Below are 23,304 nucleotides of genomic sequence, written 5' to 3' on the forward strand. Positions count from 1 at the left end.
TTTCAGGATCTTTTCTTTCTGATTGTTCTATGGCATTGCAAAACAGAAGTGACGATAATAAAGAATATAATAAATATACTCTGTTTTATAATAAAGAGTATCCCCCCCCTCAACAATGTGTAGGATTTTTTAAAGTGAAAGTTAGAAAAATAATCTTCTTCATCCTGACATATTTTCAATCCTCTTAAAAGAATCTCAACAACTATATATAGTATGAAATTAGCTCTTGCCTGTTAGCCTTGTTCCTACATAGAATTTTCTAATGTGTCTCCCCAGTAATAAATTGCAAACAAGGCTATGACTCTAAGAGTAGACTGTGTTTCATGGGTATTTAAACAACAGCATTAAGTACTATAGGAATCTGTGGAATGTGGAGTGCAGATTTGTGTGTCTTAACAATTTCTTTACTGGTTTGTAATAAGCCAGCAAACTAACACTATTTTTATATTAATTTGGCCTCAGAAGTAGAGTATACTGGAGCATGACAAGAACAACAAAAGTAAACTGGCATATACTTAATAACTGTAACAGTGAATTGCCTCCAATACTAAAATATTTATTGAAACTGGGGGAAAAAAAGCTAAAAAGAATTACCCTCAACAGCCTGCTACCAGCTCTTTAACAGTGGGCAATGTAATGCCTTAAGGTACCTCAAACTGTCTTTCATTTTCTAGACTTAATGGCTGATTGCAGAAATCAATGTTGCCATTAGTAACAGAGTATTTGTTATGGCATGATTTCCTCTGTTGTTAGGCTTGCAGAATGATTACAGTATTAGTGAGGTGCTTTCTTTATAAAGGGCTGAAGATATAACTTTCAATTTACTATCCATTAGTAAGTGACTTTGGAAATATACATGAGGCCAGAAATCTTACCTGTTATTACTTGGAGATTTTATTTCAGCAGTCATAGGCTAGTAACTTTAAAAATTGTACCAGGAAGCTCAATATTTTATAGAGATCTCCAATGAAATATTATCTGCTTTGCTATTTTATACACAGCAAGTAACATGACATATAATACAATTAAAATGTTTCAGTCTGACTTCTGTTTTTTCTTGTACTTTCAAACGGGTGTGAATTAAGCAGAAGGCTTCATACAAGTTAAAATCTGCACATAAGTTAGAAGATTGTCAAAAGGTTAGTAATTTGTATTTCTGAATCTCTTTTTAATCAGCCCAGTGGCCAGGTATAAGGACATAGCTAAGGAACTGACATGGCTGTCAGAGGGAGGGCAATCAGAGAGGGGAGCCAACATGCAGTTTATTATCTGCAGCTCAAGAAGGCATCTTTCCTCACCCTTTTACACAGAGGACAGGGCAGGATCTGCAAGAGAGACACCATGAATAGAAGAGGAGGAGAAAACCACCTTCCAAAACCAGGAGGGAGAGGCCCTGGAAGAGGCACAGCCATTGGTGGCTGCTCAGACCCTGCAGGGCAGGAAGGTGTCAGCTGAAAGGCTGGGAAACCTGCTGCCCTTGGAGGGGAAAAGGGTGAGCAGAGAATTAACCTCAAAGGCTTTGCAGGAACCCAAACACAGATGTTCTGGCAAATAATAGCACATCCCTGTGGACTGTAGGAAACAACCTGACAAGAGAATGCATAAACTACTTTACTGCCATGATTCCAAATACAGCTATGAAGCTTTCAGTGCAGAGAGGGAAGAAGAAGTTATCATACCTGAAGAGGAGGGTGAGGAAGGATGAGGGCTGTCCTCCTGAGCACTCCCTGTCTGCGAGAGACCCCCACCTACTCCACTTTCTTCAGTAATGTTAGAGGACCCTGGTGTTGTCGACCTGCTGACAGACTGAGACTCTTGATCACTTCCAGACCCACGCCGCTCATCGAGACTACCTTGAATTATTTCATCTTCTCCTTTCCTGTCTCTTTTGTGGACCCTGGAGTGAACGACCACTTGGTGGTATGTTCTAAAAACCCTTCCGCAGTCCGGGCATTCAGTTGGCTTTTCTTTTATGTTTCCATGACTTTGTAAGTTGTAATCGAGTCCCTGGTTCATACCATGTGACAAAAAATCTCTACTGCCTTCTAAAGGGTCTAGTTTGCTTGGCAAGTCTCTCTGATTGCCCATTTTAGTGCTGTGAACCAAATCAGCAGGCATTTTCTGCTTAGAGCCATCTGCTCCTACTAACACATACTCCCGCTTCTCCTTATCAAACATAACTCCAGCATTTGCCAAAGTGTCTTCGTGGCTGCGCTGTATCTGCTGCTCTTTAGACAAAAAGCCATGTTCCATGGCCATTCCCCTTGCCATAAGCTGCCAGGCCTGATAGCTGTTTACTGGATCCATCTCTGCTGCTTTGGCGGCAGCTTGTAACCTTTCTATACAGCTGGATTTCAGAGGAGGCACCAGATTGAGACAGCCCAATAAAGAATGTTTATCCCCTTCAGCAATGCTGTGGCCAATGCCAGAAATGGGGGAAAGGAGCTTCCCCAAGACTTCCTTCTCTTTCATGGGCATATCTCCTTTGTTGTAGATCTGATTTTGTTCGCTCAACCTCGCCTTGTCAGGGGGAAGAAAGCCACTCTGCAAACATGACAGATATCTTGAATACAAGTTTGCATGAGCTTCCTGGGACATGCTGCTGATGGAGACAGGTACTTCAGGATCATTAGGAGATTTGTTCTTTACAGATAACTTATTCAGGTGAACTTTCATGTGGTTTTTAAGAAACCAAGGCTCTTTGAATCGCCTCCCGCAGATTTGACAGCAGTGTTCAAAGGAATCCTTGTGCTTTCTCATGTGGCCTTTTAGGAACCAGGCTTGGCTAAACACTTGGCCACACACCTCGCAACGAAACTCATTGGTGGATTGCTCCCCATTCCCGTTGGAGCCCTGGCCCTGTGCTGACTCTGCAGTTATGTGAGCCTTCTCCACGTGGCTGATCAGCTCCTCCTCCTGCGAGGCAGCAAAGTCACACAGAGTGCACTTGTAAGGCTTGTGTAGGATCCTTATGTGCCTGTCCAGCTCTTCTCGCTTCTTAAACTTGCCTTTGCAAAACGTGCATCTGAACCCGGCTGTCTGAGCAACAACCTCTTCCTGGACGCTGGCTGGCTTTGGAGAGGGAACAGGGTTTGAAATATCAGGTGTGTTGTGATTAGGTGGCACAGACAAGTTGCAGTTTGCTAGCGGCATGGGCTGGGTGTGCTGCTGTGCTTTCACATCGGGTCGTGGCTGCAGGAGGCTGCTCTTCATCTGCTTGTCCCGAAGAATCGCTCTCTCCTCCAGCTCATGCAGAAGTCTGTTTTCTTCTCGGACCCTTCCACGACCTTTGCCAAGGTTCCCAAGCTTGTGAGTACGCAGGTGTATCTTCAGGTTGCCTTTCTGAGCTGCCCTGTGGTCACAGTAGGGACACTTGAAGGGTTTCTCTCCAGTGTGGGTGCGCATGTGCAGCGAGAGGATGCTGTTGAAGCGGAAGCGTTTCCCGCACAGGGGACAGGGGTACTTCCTGTTCTTCCTGGCGTCATCCTCAATGTCGCTCATCTGAGACATAATCCCCAGGTTCTGTCCATTGAGGAACTGCTGCAGATCCACACGCCCGTTCAAGCTGGTGTCCACCTCTCTGTTGAGCTGGTTTGCCAGCAGGGCCATCTGGCTGCTGATGGGCTGGTTTGCTATGGACATGTGACTTTTGTCTTCTAGTGGCACTGACGCCTTCTCCTCGGGATTCTGCCTGTTCTGGAGCTCTGGGAAGGCATGGCTGAGCTGGGAAGTGATCTGGTGCAGCTTCTGACTCATTGAATATTGCCCATTGAGTATGGTGCTGTTGAGATGGGCGTCAGCTTCTGGCACAGCTGAAGAAACACCAAGGCACAAACTAGCTTCCTCCATCTCTGAAAATCAGAAGATATTTTAGATTCAGACTGTGAAAGAGCTACAAGCATTGAATCACTGGCGTACAATTTGCATTTTATGTTTTACCTACTCATAATAATGCAAAAGAATTAGTGTAAAAACAATTAAAAGTGTATTAAGTGCCAACTGTGCTACACAGTTTTGATCATACATGTGTACCAAGAACTATGCATTACTATTTTAAAATATGCAACAATTTCAAAATCTAATTATTACAGAAGGGGCAAAGGCATTTACCACCTCCCTTGTCCTTCTTGTGAAACTGCACCTGTCTGCATTTCTAAACCTATAAAAAAAGAAATCTTATGCATCTCCCATTTTCATTTAAAAAGCCAGCAAAAAAACCCCCCAAAATAGAAATCCATTTGTAACTTTCAGTTCCATTAACCATATTCAATATATTACACATTCTACAATGAGAAAGATAGTTTTATGATTTGACAAAAAACCGATGGTATGATATTTACTGGTGTACAATAAAACAAGATAATGTTTTGGGAAAAAATAAAGGACAAGCTTTAGAACAATAAAAGGGATTTTGCTTTAGTCAACAAAAAGTGCAGTAATATCTCATTAAGCTGATTAGTATGCTGCTTAGAAACAGTACTAGGTGCTGTAACACATGATTATAATCATAAAAATCCTTCAGTGTTTGCAAGTAAGCATTAACGAGGTATATTAAATTTTAAGGAGACTGCGACTAGCAGCTTTGTAAACCTCTGAGATTAAGATTTAACCCTTCTGTTACAAAACATTGTTATTTTGTCATTTTGAAAGTGAGCTCATCAAAAGGCACATAAATTATCTTCTGCCAAGTCTTTTAATTCATCGTTGAGAACCTTCAGATTTCTGTTCCTAGGAAAACTTGCCAGATTACAGAAGGAATATCTCTGTCCTTCGATGGGTGATACATGTGATTTAAGACACTTTGATTTGTTTTAAAGAGCTCTCTTATGGAACTAGATAAAACCAATTAAAATCTAGGAAAGGTGTTGTGGAAAGCCTCAACAAGTTTAAGAATTCTAATAACTTTCCTAATACACAGTAATGACTACAAATTGTAGCTACACTATGTATATTGCTGGAAATTAGAATTCAGAGCTGTTTGTTAAACACAAGTGCTCTGTTCTGGTCTGCATAATTGTCCACAATAATCCATCCTTGCCATTTCTCTACTCTATACAGATATAATGTATCTATAAAATTCTGTTAAAAATATAAAGTTTCTCATAACTAATTCATAAACTATATGATGCTATAAGATTATATTAGACTACAATTAAGATTTTTGTTGTTCAGTGGCATGATATGACACTTTATTCACTCTCAAAACCACTGAATTCTATAGGTTCTTAAAAAATTAATTTGGTCACTCCTCTCTTTGGCTTTAGCCAAAAGCATTTTTTCCCTGTGTCCTCCACAAAGGCTCCAGGCACACCCTGGTTGGACTCCACTCCTCACACAGCTCCACAGTGGCCACTTGATAGACAATGCAAGGTCCAGATCTGGCACACACTTAAAATGCATGTAATTGTGCTCATGGGAGCAGTCCAGTAGACTTCAAAGGGTGACTCTTGAAAGCAAAGTTCCACACATGATTAAGTATTTGCAGGATCAGGGCCTAAAAACAAAGTATGGGAGGTCTTTGAGGGGAGACCTCTTTGCTCCTGACAAGATGACTGAGGTTGTGACACAAGGCAGATCTTGTAAGTACAGGAAAGAGTTGTATTCATGTGTATTAAAAAAGAACAAGGGCTACCTAATTTTGCCCATATACATAACAGATCTTTTTCAAAATTTAACAGTCTGATTTAGGTCACATATTGGGGGCCCATTATTTGCCTGCTGTCAATGTTGTTATTCATAAAAATATAAAGAAATGAAGTCTATAAAAGGACTCCACTTAAATTTAGCTTGCAGTATCTGATTTCCAAAAGTAGAGAGTAGGAGAACATAATCAAGCCAGGTGTTCACCCAAGGCCATGTAGTAAACAAGGAAAATTCTTAATTTCCATTCAAGTTTTCTGTGCAGCAGACCACAAAATCATTCAAAATGTGGGTACACACAAACCACTTCTATTTTTTATTTAATTTTTGAAAGTTTGCTTAACTTTTGGAACAAATCAAATTCATGTTCAAAAGGATTAATTAAACAACTGAATACTTGTGGTCCTTAGGTCTGCCATTGCCGGAAGTTAACTGAGATTTTGAATATCTGCCTATGTGCTTCTTAAAAAAAATAACAAATATTCTCACAAATAACAACGCAAGAGAAACCCTAAAACCTGAATCTACTTTTTGTCTGGATTCCACATACCCAGGAGTGTTATTTCTCCCCACCATGCTTAAAACAAGGCACGCTGGCAAACAAGAACGTGACAATTCCAGAAATGCATAGCATGTGCTGACACACACAAACACTGAGGAATGTTTAGAAAGGCCTTTGTGAATTGTCATTATTCTATAACAGCTTCAAAACTAAAGTCTAAATTTCTTTTTTTTTTTTTTTTGTTGATCTCAATAGGACCTGGTGCTTTTACATGCTCAGAGAGGTTTGGGTAGTTAATTTTAGCATTTTATGCTCTATCAAAGTTTGGAAATGCTGGCAGATCCCAGTGGAATTTATTAATTCTGATGTTTAACCCTAAGCATCAGTTCAAATGTTATTTGGATTGGGGAGGGGAGTTGTGGTTGAGGTTTCTGTGCTCCTTTTTCAAATATAACTTTAATAAAGTAACAGCAGTTGTAGCTGGAACATGGCAAGTTTTCCAATTTTTCCTTTTTGCTATTTTCTGTCTTCCAAAATCATAGAGAAATATTTAATGTAGAATATTGAGAGAACAAGTAAAAAAAATAGTTTAGAGGAATACCAAATCCATAATTTCTCATTTAAAGACTAATAATTTTGGATCAAGTCAGGGGAGCCTGACCCCCCCCCCCCCCCCCCCCCATGGATCTTTTGGCATGGCAAATGTTTTACATTTTTTATTAAATATGCAGAGAGGTCAGCAAAGCCTCTGCCTAGTGAGCAACAACCAGCTCTGAATGCCACCCACTCTGACCAGCCGTGCAGCTCCTGGGATCCAGCTACCTCCATCTCAAGATGTGTTCTTCACTTGAACTGCATTTCCCCCCTCATCTGCAGGCACTGAAAGTACTGCCCTGTGGAACTTCTCCTCCTGCCATGCCCAGTCACAGCTTTTCTGAACACAGGGACCTTGCTACTGTTCAGCTTTCACAGAAACCACTCCTGGTATCCCTCAGCCCTTTCACAGCAAAACCTACCAAAATCTCATCTTGTATCCACATGCAAGACAGAAACAAAACACAGCCTCATCCATCATTCCACTATGAATTAGATAACTCAATCTAATTTTCCTAATTTCTCTAAAAAAAAAAAATTTAGCAATTTCATTCTCTCCCTCTTTATCTATCATCCCTGTCTAGATCTATGGCCAGAGAGGGTTACACCAGGGGGAGTAAGGGGCTTTCATTCCCCTCTGGGGCCCCTGCAGTTCATGGTACCCACCTTGGTGTCAAGGTATACAAAAATAAAAAATCTGGAAAAGTCAATTTATAAGTGCTACTTTGATGCTCCATGATAGGGAAGACCTCTAGCTTTCAATTGTTTAATATATAGTCTATCACATTATTTTCATGATCCTGATCTCTCATATAAGGAAAGGCACAGAATGTTTTGCCATCTCTCGTGCTGGGAACAGAAGCACAATGTTCTCTGTAGTTAACAAATGTTTACAAAATGAACTGCAAATCAAATTTGAGATTGTTAAAGAATTCAAAATATATTTGTTGAAGTTTATTTAGTAAATTTCTGACCTTTAATTATCTCAAATGTTGGGTAAAGACAGTGTCTCAAGACATGGCACCGCACCGGAGCGTGTTGGGATCAGGAGTCATGGGCTGCCCTTTCTAACCTAAAGAAACCCTCAGCTCTTGCCCAGGTGAGTTGCTGTGGCCAAAAAGCCCCAAACTGACCCCGCTGCAGACACAGGCTACACCCAGCTGGGTTCACTCTGCACCCTTGGGAGGCAACACACCAACCAGCCAAGGCCATCTGGCCACAAACTGTACCCAGTGTGCAGGATCCTGCTCCTCTGAGCAGGAGCTCAGCTTATGAAACTCACTATGGGATACAGATATTATAAAATACTCTCTCTCATCTCCTACATAAAGGTACAGTGAGACATTCAAGTCCCTTTGATGATACTAATAGTTATTTTGATTTCACTCACATTTTTGCCCTCAAGACTATTTCCTGTGATATCAATAGCGAAAGTTCTGGCTTTAGCCATTTCAATTGAACACACAGATTTTATTTAACTATTTGAAATGGATTACTGGAATTTAAAACCAATTATAACACCAGAAATGCCTGTCATCACAACTACATTAATGTAATACGAGAAGCTGAGCTTCCTCTTGCTGGAAACAGAGAAAAAAAAAATATGGCAAGCAGGATGAGAGAATTTAAAGATAAATCTATGCCTGGGCACACATGTAAACATATGCAGGCACATGAAGATCTGTATACAGACACATATGTGCAGACACACACCTGTTATCTTTGTAAACAGATGGACCAAATTCAGCTCTTATTTACACCTGTTCATTCCTGCTGGACACACACACACACTGAAGCTCTCCCCTCTTCAGTGCTGTAGAGAAAACAGTCATTTTAAAGCCACTGTTGTGCTGTTATTATAGCTTAGATTAGGTTAGTTAAAAGATTTACAGTTCAGTAAGCAAAGTAATGCTTTACAAGCTCACGTGTTTAAACGACAAGCTCGCTCTGGCCCTGATCCTCTGAGCAGTTAGAGCTACACACACTGTTACTTATGCTTTCAGAATATAGACCTGGTATTTATCTTTCCAGCTAGAAAAATTCACATATATCTACATTATCTTGTGGTCCACTGGCAAATTCTAAATACTCCAATACAGACTGCTTCAGTTCTTAGCAACTCGTAAACAGGTATTGCTGAGATCAGAATATATATTGAATTTTTATTAAATATTGTTCTTATTGTTGCAGCCGAAACAGTTGAACTAAAGCTGTTATAAGCATAATACACTCCTGTTAAGAAATACAGAACACCAGACTACTGAACCCTTTCAGGGTCATTAAACAGCTGTAAACATTATTACAAAAATAAACCAGAGATTTCATGCTTACATTTTAGCCCAGAGCTTGGTGTGCTGAGCAAGTACATTTTTTTCATCTCTTACAATCAACGCTGGTGACATTTGGGCATCCAAACAAATTACATCACAAATATTACTGAGGTGGGTAGGATACTGAGCAGTTTATTTGCCAGATGATTAATATATAAACAGTAGGGCAGGATAAATGACCTACTCTTCTTTGACTGATTTGTAGGCAATACTAAGAGACATAGATGTAAATAGTTAGATTTTAACAAAAACATGTGTGCACGGAAGGGGAGGGAGAGATCAGCTGTATTTAATGCCACCAGGACAGCATTATCCAGTCTGATAAAATGAAATAAACATTAGGCCAAATTCTATTCTCATTTTACTTATGTAAAATAGAGTAATTGCATCGACTTCATAGGAGTTTTTGTTAAGTAGGTGTCCTGTTCCTTGGGGTATAATATAATTATATCAGGAAAATATATGGTTTCTGGAGTATAACAGGATGTCTTTAAAAAAAGAAAGTTGGCCTACAGGTAATGTGTCCTATCTTATTTGTTTTTATTTAAACATTATTAAGGCCAGCTTGGTAATTGGCTATCACCATTAGTGACATTAGCACATTTAGGCTTTGTAGGCATTGCAGAGCACCTGTAACTCGCAGCTCCTGAGAGCTGGTTTGGTGCAGGAGCAGAGCACAGCCTGCCCAGAGCTCTGGGGGAGCAGGGCTGCCCCATCCCACAGCCCCAGGAGATTCCAGGGCTGCCCCATCCCCTATCCCAGGATATTCCAGGGCTGCCCCATCCCACAGCTCCAGGAGGCTCCAGGGCTGCCCCATCCCACAGCCCCAGGAGATTCCAGGGCTGCCCCATCCCACAGCCCCAGGAGATTCCAGGGCTGCCCCATCCCACAGCCCCAGGAGGCTCCAGGGCTGCCCCATCCCCTATCCCAGGAGATTCCAGGGCTGCCCCATCCCACAGCCCCAGGAGATTCCAGGGCTGCCCCATCCCACAGCCCCAGGAGCCTCCAGGGCTGCCCCATCCCATATCCCAGGAGGCTCCAGGGCTGCCCCATCCCCTATCCCAGGATATTCCAGGGCTGCCCCATCCCCTATCCCAGGAGGCTCCAGGGCTGCCCCATCCCATATCCCAGGAGGCTCCAGGGCTGCCCCATCCCATATCCCAGGAGATTCCAGGGCTGCCCCATCCCCTATCCCAGGAGGCTCCAGGGCTGCCCCATCCCACAGCCCAGGAGCCTCCAGGGCTGCCCCATCCCACAGCCCCACACCATCACCCATCCTCCAGCACCGGGACCACGCAGGGGGCAGCCGGGAAGGCATTTGACAAAACTGTAGCTGCTTTGTAGTGCTGATATTTAAACAAGCTGCTTATTGATTCCAAAACAAAGTACTCCTTTAGTAACAACAGAGCCAACTCATTCCACAACAGTTTTTATGTCTTAAAGAAGGGTTAGCAGAGGGATTTTGAAGTTTCAAAAGTCATTAGCAGACAGAAAATGGTTTGCTGAGGCTGTACTGCCTTTGCTCTGGGCTGGAAAGAGAGTGGCTTTCTAAAATACCTGTTACATCTGCAGGGTACTTTCTAGTTAGCACAGCCTTTGGGACTGATAACTGATCAGTGGAAGATAAATCACCAGAGCAGTCTTTGGTTGGTAGCACCCATGGAGTGGAGGACTGTGAACCGTTTGTGATCACAATCTAGGAAGATGAGCACAGAGGAGAGGAGAGGTCATTTATAAATCTCACTCACAGATTAGAATAGAAAGATTAGAAGAATGCAGACAAGCTGTTTGATTTATTGCTACTTTGCATGTGACTTAGCAAAATCTGTTTTCCTCCTTATTTATTCTATTTCACTTGCATATACTTAAGAAGTCAGATCCAAAGAAGAGAAGGATAAATAATTGCTACTGAAAGTTCAGTAGATTAAAAAATAAAAAAAAATCATGTTTTTTTTTTTTTTCCAGGCACTGGTTGCATCTGGGATCATTATTTCTTAGCTTATAAACATTGATTCTCATTTTACTTTTTTTTTCCTAGTGATCTTTTGATGGTAAAAGTAAAGAAAAGAGTGATACCAAAATTCATATTGGAGCCTTATTTGTGGAATGCTTCATTAAACTAAAGCTTCTGTTACTTTAGAAACAGCATTTTTTAAAGTAAATTTGTTATTTTCATGTAATTTGGAATGTATACAACTGATTAAACCCTCTCCAATTTGATCAATTTCCTGTAGCTCCTATCTGATCATTCACTTTAATTAATCTAACTGGCATCCACATCAGACTGAAGAAACCTTAAAATTAAGCTTTTAATGAACCACTTTACCATCACAGAGTACAAATAAAATAATAAAATGCCTGGAAGACTCTACAAAGCACATTTATTATTTAATTTTTTTGTAATTTTTACAGCATGGAAAGGGCTCTGAATCTCCGATTCTCATCTGAGGACACTGCACTGCACTGGAAGTCTGCAACGCTCTAACCCATTATATAACATTAAAAGATACATAATGTTGACCCTATTAATCCTGCATTCCTCACACAGGGAAGTTCCAAATAAAAGGCCAAGCATTTCAGCTTGGTGAGGACAGGAGGATCAGGCCCCCTGAACCAATTACAAAGAGATCAATAAAGAAGACTTAAGACCACAGAACTCAAAGCACAGTTTGAAACAACTTAAATCCAAAACTGTAATGATGAGTTGATGATTTTTTTTTTCATTTCACAAAGGCTTAGACTTAGATTTTGTGCACAGCTAAATATAATGTCAAATGCACGCACATATGTCCCAAAGATCAAAGTATGATTGACTGTGAAATATTCATATGTGATAGCCCAGCGAGATTTTGTTTGCAAGGGCACCTGTCAGAAGCATAAGCTTGGATACAAATCATCAAATAAGTATGTGAAATCATTACTAAAATCCAGGCATGCAATCAGATAGTCAGTTGTCTGAAACTGCTGGACTGTAGCCAGCACAGTGGCTCAACAGACTAATGCTTTGGTCTTTGCAGATCCTCTGGGGCCTGGTTCAGTTCCTCCTGCTACTGGTCAGGTCAACTGTCTGTACCTAGTGTTGACTTTCCTGGCACTTAATGCTTGGAGCAAAGCAAAAAAACCCGAGTCCATAAGTTGCCTTTGACCTGAGCCACAGAAACATCTGCTGGTTGAGTCACAAAGTGCTTGTTGGCCAAGTTTAACAGGATCCGAGCCTGCTGCGGATCAGCTCTCTCAGCAGTAGGTGTCACTGCAATAAATAGATGGATTTCAAGGGACAAAGACACTCATTGCCCAGGAAAATGCATAAACAGAACATCCCTGAATAGAGTTTTGAAAAGTATGTGGTCCAGTTAGACTTTTCCTTTAACATTTATGCAAAATGTTGGGAATCTGGTTTAGGGAGGAATTAAATTGCACGAGTGGGATTGTCAACAACAACAGCACCGTAATTCTGTCCTTTAGTCCTGTGTCACAGAGATCCTTTAATTCACATTAATCACTTCCCTGCAATCCCAGGTCTATTAGGTAAAGACTGTTACAGTTAAACCTTTAAAAAAAAAAAAAAAGCTTTCTAAGAAATTAAGTCATTTGCTCTAGTGGAACAAAAGACCTACTTATATGGAAAGACTCTGCACACTCAACTGTGGTTGTAGAACTGAAAGAACCCAAGGTTAGCCTATTTTTTGTCAAATTAGAGAGCCTATACGCAACCCTATCTGCATACAGAACAAGGAGAGAGAGAATACTTATAACAGCTTGGGAGGTGGGGGGATGATGTCTCAAGTATAGATTTAATTAATAGAATGCATATTTTGAAGAAGCAGTAACCAATTTATATTTGAAATAGAAATATTTGGTATGCCAAGTAATATCACAGAGATGTCAGCCAAGTCTACACCATATTTGGTTTCATTATCACAAAATGGTTTGTAGGATAATTAAGGATGCTCCAAATTGCATGCTATTGAGTTAGACTGTAGACAAAACAATGCATCACTAAGCATATGGGCTACCTGTGATGACATCAAGACAGAAACTACGTGCCTAAGAAAGTGTTTTAAGAAAAAAGAAAGATTAATATATTAAATCTCGTGTAACCTGTTGCACATGAAAGAGAATATATGTGATAATACATACTCCTAAAGTACATATATAATAGCACTGCATTTATTTTACTTCCAATAATTCTAAATGGGGAACAAAAAAGAGGAAGAAATATAGAGAAAATGAAAAGATAAATTGCTGCATTCTTCAAGGTCAGTATATTTAAGGAAAAAACAACATTTAAAAAAAAAATCACCCCCATGAAAAGCATAAAGGGCCACACGACAGATGTGGAAAGAGCCCCTCCTTTCTCCCCAGCAGCTCCTGCCCCAGCATTCCCTAAAGGCCTCCAGCACATGGAACCCCAAAGCACGCTGTGATCAATTCAATCAGAGAGGAGAGGAGAGGAGAGGAGAGGAACACCTTTGCTAAATGTTTCTTTGTTGGGTACAGAAACATCCAACATCTTAATACAATGGAAGTGGAAACAGGTAAAAATTCAGAAGTAACTTGCCCAATTTCTGTGCTCCCAAAGAGCATAAAGGGACCAAGGTTTTCAGAATTTCAGCACTGTAGAAATAAGTATCCCAAACTGATCATTTCCACATCTCATTTAGGAAAAAGCTTGCCATGTATCTTGACTTAAATAGATGGCTCATCCTCTGTAAAGAAGCCAGGGACAGCATCCAGAACTCTTGACTCCCATTGCTTAGTCCAGTATGCCAGATAGCTTTCCTTTATCAAACATAATTGACTGCTGAATAGACAGGGTTTTTTAACTCATGGCAAACCTGTCAGCATAAATTTTTTTTGTTTGTTTAAAATACTAGAGATTTTTGTTGGTTTTTTTTTTTTTAAAAACAGAGATCCTTGGCTGTTAATACTTTCTATCTCCAACTTCTATCTTCCCTCAATCCAACTGATATATTTTTCTTCTCCCTATAACACATAGACTTGGTGACAAAAAATACCACACATAATTTAGATGGTCATAGTGATTCTTAGATACAAGTGGCTTTGATGAGTTATTACTCATCATATTAGTTTAATACTAATTTCCAGGGGGAAAAAGAAAAAAAAAGGATAAAGCTGAGAAAGGCTTAAAGTTTGAGTGGAATGAGATGAAGTAAAAGATGCAGTTGAAATAGGCAGGGACACTAGAAGCAGGTTAATGCTGGAAAAATAGAGCAAACATTTCTCAGAATACCCCTTGTGTTTGCGGTCTCCCAAAAAGCAGAAAGAAAAAACTCGTTAAAGAATTAAGTGGAAAAGATAGATGAGGAAATACCACACAGACTAAGGCATGAAAAAAATGTACTTAAATAATACCAAGTAAAATGAAGCAGAAGAAAACACAAATCCCCTTTATTGCATTGGTGTTCTGTTCTGCCTATATTCTTACTGATACATCACTGCTTCTGTCATTTAACTTTATTAATTGATCACTGTCATCAACACAAGAGCAGAGCTGGGAACTCTAAGGCCAACTTGGACCTCCTAAGCTGCTTTCCCACTGATACAAGTGGCTCAGGCTTACCAGGGTGTGGTTAGCAGTCACAGACTGCTAAGACACCCACCCTGGGGGCAGGAGTCTCCAGAAATCAAGCTCTTTATCATATGTACTTTTAAAGGAGCAAAAAGAAATGCATCATACTACTCTTTCAGAGGGAGGAAGGCAACCCCAAACAGGAACATCTCTGCTAAAAGTAACTGACTCAGGGTATTTGCCTGTATTTTCCCAGCTGATTTAAAATCCTCTCTACCTGTTGCAGTGAGATTATTCTGCCTCTTCCTCTGAATGTTGGTACCAAACAGTTGTAACAGTTTTGCAGTTAAACCAAGGGAATAACAATGATGTTACGCCAGTGACCACAAGAAAAGGTCCTATTTTTGCAGTGCTCTTGGCTGCAGTGGGGTGCAGCCCCTGAAGGGAACAGAGAATCTCCTCCCTTTGCCCTGAAGGTACAGAAAGGGAATCACCTCTCTCTCCATGGAAGCAGAGATGTGAGCCCTGACTGTGGTGAAACAGGACCTTCAGGATCCAACAAGCTTGGCAGCAACTGCTGCTTGGGCACCCCTGTTTTATCTGGGCACAGTAGCTTTGACCATTAATAGAAAGGCACTGAAAACCTGGCAGACACATGGCAGATAGATGAACGAGGGGAGAAGGAATACTGTAAAAATAAAATAACATTTCAAAGCTACCTGCAGGATAAAAATCCTTGAAATAATTTTGATGTTAATTGCAACATTGCAGGCCCTTGGCTGAAAAGACAGCCTCTCATGGTGATAGGTGAGTGGTAACAAAGCTGACAAAGAAAGTCTGATAAATGCAATCCCAGGATGACAGACCCTGGCAAGTTCAATTACGGTTGCAAAGTCAGGTGGGAGATGGACTCTGCTGACTGAAATATATCCTTAGCAGCCAGCTCTGGGCACAAACAGCTCTGACCAAACTCCTTTGAGTGACTGACAGCATCCCAGGAGCCTTCAGTCCCACAGTGAGCTGAGAGCAGCTACAGTTGCTATCAGAAGGACCAGGGACTAACAGGGACTGCTTCACTGCGAGATTTCAACACAACACACACAAAAACACCACAAACTCTCAGTGAAACTATTCCAAGCCTCTTGAAAAGCCTGTGCAAATGAGCAGTTTGTGTTCACTTTCTCCAGTGTAAAGCTTCGCTCAATGTTAATTCACACTGCTGCAAACCAGTGTGAATCCAGGTGACTCCAGCTAAACACAAAGCCAGACCAAAGGAGGGGGAAAGGCTTGGTGGCTCAGGTTCAAGCACCTGGCCATGGGAGGCAGAGACTGGGCTCCCACTGCTTGCAACAAGAGCATCAGGGGGGTTCTCTTCCTACAGGGCCGAATCCCAAATCTCCAGAGCTGAGAGCATTCAGGAGTTCCCACACAAAATCCCTGCTTGGGTAATGGTATTGCTCCTGTTGCCCAAGCAGAAACTCATTTTTCTGAATTCCAGCCCCTTGCACCTACACTTATGAATATGGAGATCATTATACCTCTTTCTAATTAAAAGGATTTTCATCTCCTTAGTTTTATACTTCAGAATAGACTAACTATTCTTATTTGATGTGAGAAAGAAAGAAGTAGATGTACAGAGCAAATTGTGGCTCCTCATACATCAGTGCAAAATTATCTGAGAATTTAAGTCAAGTCCAATCAAAGTATTTGGCTTCCTTGCAGCTTTACTTTTTTTAATTTTTTTTTAAGTAACAAAAAGAGAAGTCTTTTCCCAATTTTTTGTTGAATTTTATTTTCCGACTGACTTTTTTAGGAAAAAACCAAACTCACAGTGTTATTAAACAACTTCTTTGTTCTCTTTCTGTGTTTTTCAGAAATATTGGAAAATGACAATAGCATAAAAATTATACTGTAAAAAGTGTAAGCACTGTGAATGAGCAGAGTTATTCATTTATATCCCCAGCTTATGAAACGCCCGTATCACGTATCCTTTATCCAACAGCAGACTCTTTTAGCTTCAATCAGCAGAGCTAACAATATGTTATTGATATGATTTCAGGAAGCTGTCAGCAGGCAGCTTTGCTTTCAGCTCCTCAGCTCTGGTGAGCACACAGAACGTACCTGTGCCTCTCCCACAGGAGAGCTGGCAGCGAGGTGCACATTCCTGTCAGCTGTCACTGCAGAATAAAGAGAAACCTAAACAGGTCTTCCTCACTCCCTGCAGCCCCACAGTCCTTACACAGAGAGAACACACTGCTGCTTCACTGGGAATGCTCAGCAGCACCACAAACCCTGGGGTGCTGAGGGTGGATCATTGTCCCTGCAGGGAGCAGCAGGGCAGGTGACCCAAGGGCCTTCACCCTTCTTGCCCCATGCCCACCTCCTCCCCAGCTGGCCTTTACTAAGTTTCCACCTTCCTCCTGTTCCCTCCAATTCTGCCCAGCCCAAAATGAGTAGGAAGAGGAGCGAGCAGGGGGTAACCAGGTGTTCACCTCTGCAGGCAGCAGAGGGGTGAAATGGTGCCTGAAGCTTTGTACAGCCCAAGCCAGGTGTCCAGGAGCTGTCAGAGCCTGACTCCTGTACATGGAGCTACAGGAGGGGTAAATGGGGGTGCAAATCAGGACCCCTGGTGTCCTGGTGCACCTGCTCCTTTGGGCTCCCTTCAGAAAAGGGGTGCAATCAAAAGGAGAGGTGAGGCTCTTCTGTAAAGATGCAAACTTTTTCATTTTTAACCACTTCTGCTTGAAGGAAAAATAAAGTTAGCACAAAATTAAGTCCAGTATTTTATAGATTATATTTATGTGCTACTTTAGTTTCAGGATCTGAAGAATAATCACATATGTCAGAAGCCACGACAGGTAAGCTAAAAGTGCAGCTCTTTCCACTTTAGGAAACCAGTGGGTTTTAAAACTAGATTTCATATTGGCATACAAGCTTTAATAACAAAAGAGTATTTTGTACTGTTAGATGCTGGTCATTTTTTTGTCTGACAAAGAGCAATAACAGGCTGCTGCAGGAGTTAGCAGAGTTTCTGGTGAGGTTTTTTTCCTCCAAATGATCAGAGAAAGTACCGTACTTTCAGGATGTGCCTCACTTGCTCTTAAAAGGGTAAAACAAAATATTCTCCTAGCTATTCTAAGCCTGCCATATAAGTATTATGCTGTTACAGATTTCAAAAGGTTAGCTTCAATGAACCTGACATCAGTATAACCCAAAATAACCCATTCAAGAGAAAAGTAAGAAATAATTGCTGTTTTCTCTTTTTTTTTCCTCAGCTATATTGCTATAATGATTTTGCATAACAGATTGAACAAAGTGCTGTTGTGACAGGTGGTAGAATTCAGCTAGTAAGCACAGAGACAGGGTTCAATTTAGTTTGTGAATCCTTTAATTGTTGTGCAGCTAATTAAAGAAGGTTCTTTACACTCGCAAGTGTTTACCGTTGCTAGTATGCATACATGAAAAATTAAATTGTGCCTTCAAGGGCTGAGAACTATAGAAAAATCATAGCTGATTCTGCAACATGCTTACCAGCTCAAAATAGCTGCTTTTCACAATTGGAATTTGTAAAACTTTTTGCTAAGCAAATATAGAGCTAATTAGAAGTGTTCGTTGGACCAATTAACATTTAAATAAATAAGCCATATTGCACATTTCACAGTCTTTATTTAATGATGCTTCTTAACTCTTTGGAAAGATTCCTTTAAGTACAAATAAGTTGTCATAAAAATGAAAGACAAAAATAACACCATAACAGTATATTCTATGCTTTTTTCTTTTTGCCTTGAAGTCTTCTCTAAAACTCTATACCTGTTACTGAGAAAGGGGGGTACACAAATCTGGTTCCTTCTTTCATCTTGTCAAGTTACCTTTCCACCTTTTTGAATGCAAACAGAAAAACATATTTGATTACTATTTAAAGTGTTATGATAGCTCTGTTTGTTTTGCCCCATGGAACAGAATCTGTTTTTGACAAAAATTCTTACTTTTATCTCATAAAATGGCCATTCCAGTCCAAAAGAAGGGTGTTCTCAGAAGAGACTGCTCTTAGTGCAACAAAAACAGCAATTTTAAAGTTGCATATGCAAACAACTAAGCGACAGAAAAAACCTAAAGCTGCTTTCCAGGCCTGCTGTTTGCATTCCCACAGCAAAACCAGCTCTGTTGTTATATCTAACCCCAGGGCTGCAATTGCCTGTCTCTTCGGGGTCAAGTGATATTTTGCTTTCAAAACAACTGTCTTTTAATTTAACAGTCCCTTTCAATCAATAGGACTCCTTCAGCCTGCGCTGAACATACATTTTCTCTCTCTCTTTCAACCTCCAAACCCCTACCTGACACAAGGGTTACATTAAAAACAGGGGAAAGGCTTCTTTCTACTTTTTTCCAAGGTGCATTGCACTACCTTGCAATCCCACTAAGAGCTAATGTGGAAGGACTTGTTGTTGACCTTGGCTTCCAGCACAGAAAACCAAATTAACAAGGACCAATTAACATTCAAATAAATAAGGAAGATTAACAAAGAATACTCTGCATACCAAGAGGGTAAAATAAACTAGAGGAAGGAGTACTGTATCTCCCTCAATCAGGAGGAGTGGAATTCTCCAGGAAGGACCTCAGCCCATCAGAGCATGGATGCACAGGCTGCTCTTTCCAAGGCCTGATGAGCTCCAGAGGGGATGAGGCTGTGAAACAGGCAAAGCTCTAACTTTGGAAAACCTTTGGGAAGATGTGCCAAGACCCCACAGTGCTGCATGATGCTCCTGTGAAAGGGAAGGTGCTCCCCACCTGCCTGGTCTCTGCTCTGCTCCTTTCTCCCGGGGCTGTTGGTGTTTGGGATGGCTCTTCTGATGCTGGGCAAGGGGAGTGCGTGGCTTTGAGCTCACAGCTGGCCAGCAGAGCCCAAGGCAGACACTTCTTGCATGGATGGTCAGTGTATGAGGTTTCTGACAAAATTTTTAGTCAGAAACCTGACTGTGTTTGGTTTTGGTTTTTTTAGATTCAGTAAATTCTGGTTCGAGTCAAAGAGAAGTGGCCAAAGAACAACCAATACCCCAAGAGGAAGGTATTTGGGAAGTCCATAGAGACTGAAAATTTTATGGTTTAAAATGTACATTCCATTACACTCCACCTGAAGGCTCCAACCTAAGCTTTTGTGCTAATTAGGGGTAGCTGTTCTGAGTACTGAGTTGCAAAATACATGTATGAAGTTCTCAAAATTTCATGGTTCAGAGCAACCCTGTCTCTGTACAACTTTAATTTGTTATACTTCTTTAACCTTTCTATGGGGCAGTGGGGGACACACAGGTAGCTGAAGCTGTAACCTGAAGCTACTTGTAGGGACTCCCTGTGCCATGGAGGATCAGAAATGGATCAGAAAATGCTACACCAGGAAGGATGAAAGAGGGATGAACCCTCTACCTTCATCATCCTCTGCCTCTTGCTCTTTCTGTGGGTAAATCTACAAAAATTACTTTAAGCTGGCAAAATTTCTCCACCATTCGTGGATATCATTACCCCAACAGAACAATTAAATTCCCCACTAACTAATCATCTGCAAAGCCTGTCTCCTAAAAGGAAACTCCTCCTACACAAAGGTTATGAATAATTCTCAGAAGGTTACAACATGATCTATCATTTTAAGTATTTGGATCTGGAGTACTGGTTCAGGCCTCTAACTGACAGCCACCTTTATGAATAGTTAAGAGTTCACAGAGATGATTATCATGTACTATTTAAATATGTATAAAGGACAAAGATAATAACAATACTTTGCACTTTAATAGAAGCTTCTGTCTGAAATTCTCAAAGGAGAGCCGAAGTCCTCACGAATGCACACTCACAGCCCCTCTGACCTGCACAGTTGGTCATTGCTATTATTCTCTGGAATCTGGTAGGCTGTTATTGTTAGATTTCTCAAAAATGATAATGTCTGCCTTAATTTATAAAGCAGTTGAAGCTTTACTAAATGAGTAACTCAAAGTGAATCACCATTGTGGGGATGTTGATCAGTGCCTTGTGCTGAGCAGAAAACAGCATGGAACTCCACAGGATGCTCTGCAGATCCTTGGCCCCCATTCTGGTCAAGGAGGAGAATCCTCCTTGTTCCCAGGCTGAAATGCCACTGACTGATCAGCACACTCTCCAACTGGGAGAAAAGCATCTCCTGCTACTCTTCAGGAAAAAACCTTTCTGTAGCCTCAAAAATATTTTTAGATTTTTTTTTTCCCAGTACTAAATCAAAAAGAGCAAAAGTGGGCTCCACTTGAAAGCCAAACTTTCTTGCATGAAGAACACTTTCCTGCAGTTTGTTACAGATAGAGGAGGTTTTATATTTAAAAAATGTTTTAAATAATCCATTTCTAAATGCCCTATGTTGATGAAGTCAGCCTCTCCTGTCTTCTGATCAAGAGGCTAAAGCAAGTGACTCTCTCTACTATCCCACAAAATACAGAAGAAAGATTTAATCATGCTCAATTGTATCTTTCATAGAAAATATGAAAAGAGCTACTAAATAGAAACAGAAGTGTGAAAACTAGAAACCCCAAATATCTCTACCAATCCTGTGCAACTATAAATTCTGAAATGCTGCCAAAAAATAGGTTGTGTTTGAAAACTGGACCTGGACAATTTGAACTTATGCAAATGGCATTTGTACAGCAGTGGAACCAAAGGTCCTCCTGACCTTAAGGGCATATTTACAGAAGAGTCAACTGATCCAGAATAATTCCACCAATGTATTAGGAAAACATGTCTTACATCCAACATTACTAATATGTTTATTATACAACTTTGTTTCTTAAACAAGTACATTTCTTAACCAAATATGAAAAAGACAAAGGAAAAAAAGTCACATATGTCCCAAACTACTCAAGTTTTTTCTGTTTCCTTTTACAGTACCAGTTTTCCTTCAACATTTTTTAAAAATTCTCACAAGTTTCAAAGAAGAACAAATTATTTTCTGATTTCTTGAAGAACTGGTAACAAATATAACAGTTACAGAGAGAGAGACAGACAGACAGACAGAGAAATGGGGGAAATCCATTTCAATGTGATTGTTTTCAAATACCTGAACTAAGTGGGCGTGAGCTGGTACCATGAAATCCCTCTGCAACAGGCAACTTCTCTTGGAACAAAATGCATTGAGGGAGAGAGCTGGATGAGCTGTTTCCGCTGGACCCTTTGTCCTGTAAGACTGTGCTCACTCTCCCTTTTCTTCTCTAAAAACTATCTCAACATCATTTCCTTACCAGCACTGTAGTCACTCTCAACCTTCTGTGGTTTTTTACTCATTTGTTTGTTTGGTTTTTTTTAATTTGGTTTGGAGTGGGTTTGTTTGTTTGTATTTAATTTTACATTAATTTGTCAAATCAGACTGAAAAAGTTACTGAAATAACACCCCAAGCCCCTGGCTGCAGTACTGCGATCACAATGGAACTCTGATCTCATCCTGGCTCCTACAGCTAACAACAAGCAGCAAGAGACTGAGCTCCCTCAGCTCAAATAAAACCACCCAAATCAAGTCAAAGTCAGCATTCATAAGATCAGAAAATTGGTTTACCACAACTTATCACAGAGTAACATGTTAACTGATTCACAGCAATTTTTAGTGTGCATGCTCTTGGCAAATGTGATGTGAACTTAGTCCAGCTCTCAGTGCAAGCACATTTCCCTGGTTTCATTAGGGCTACAGTAGCACACTGCTCCTCGTGTACTGGGAGGCAGGAACCACCAGAGAGCAGCTGGCAGGGGTAACCTGGCTGTGGGATCAGCGCTTACTGCTCTGTCCTGGGGGCTTTTGGCAGGGTTAGGAAAATCAGATATTTCAAACTGCAATTTGTTTCATTAAAACACCTGTGTTAAATTTTTCGTGGGAAGTTACCAGACTTTTCTGGAGGGACTATCTGCAGTGGAAGTTCCACCAAACATGCAACAGGCTGGCAAAAGTACATAATAAAAATCACAAAGCATCAAAGTCCATGCTATGTAGAGATACCAAGACTTAAAACAGAGGGAGGTACACATTTTAATATACTTGATGGACCCAATGCAAAAACAACTTGGTGAGAGTCTTTGCAATAAATCTCATGAGTTTTTGTCTAAACTCACACTGAATCAGTGACAAAGTTTTATATCCATATATAGATCTCAGGGTGTAACTTCAGTCCACAGAGATCTGAAGCTTATTGTTTCAAATGACAACCACATATACAGAAAAATATTTAATTTACCCACATCCTGCAGTTGTCAACAAAGAACACAAAAATCAAGGTGGGCACCTACAGTTAAACCTTTTTTTCCTGAAAATCTGCTTTCAATAAATAAATACAATCAGAATAAAAACCCAACTACATTGGCCTGTAAGATATTACTTACAAAACATTTTAAAGAAAAAAATTCACCCATGTGTAATTTTATTATAAGTCACACACCATTTAACCGCAGCAACACACACTTCTAGGGTTTCTCTAACAGATTTGTGAGGGTTTCACCCTTCTTTTCCCTGCTCAAAAATATCTCTGTAGTACCACTGAGTAGCAATGGAGCATGAAGCTGGAATACAGGAGAACAGGGAGTCCTACCTTACACATTACTGACTGGCTATACCAGGTTTCATGAATGAAAATAAACATAAAAATTCAAATGGAAAATATATCCCCAGGAGCTTCCAGTTCTTTATGCATTATTTCCCCACCACTGGAACG

At 40.6% G+C, this 23,304-nt stretch overlaps 1 protein-coding gene across 8 annotated transcripts in view; it reads right to left on the reverse strand.

Moving 5' to 3' along the window:
• ZNF536 (zinc finger protein 536) overlaps window positions 1–23,304 on the reverse strand; it is a 344,409-nt gene that overhangs the window by 182,059 nt on the left and 139,046 nt on the right. For 6 of the 8 annotated variants that reach the window (XM_071440306.1, XM_071440308.1, XM_071440305.1 and 3 more), the window contains exon 6: window positions 1,680–3,851. In XM_071440306.1, the coding sequence (XP_071296407.1) occupies window positions 1,680–3,849 (2,170 nt within the window). In that variant the 5' untranslated portion in view covers window positions 3,850–3,851. Of the gene's footprint in view, window positions 1–1,679; window positions 3,852–8,449; window positions 8,533–10,623; window positions 10,763–23,304 lie in introns of those variants that run through there. The other 2 variants (XM_071440309.1, XM_071440310.1) reach the window with 2 other exon arrangements.

This window comes from Agelaius tricolor, unplaced genomic scaffold, assembly GCF_023055355.1.
Source record: "Agelaius tricolor isolate 1412-34295 unplaced genomic scaffold, bAgeTri1.0.p SCAF_15, whole genome shotgun sequence".
In the NCBI taxonomy this organism is placed as follows: Eukaryota; Metazoa; Chordata; class Aves; order Passeriformes; family Icteridae; genus Agelaius; species Agelaius tricolor.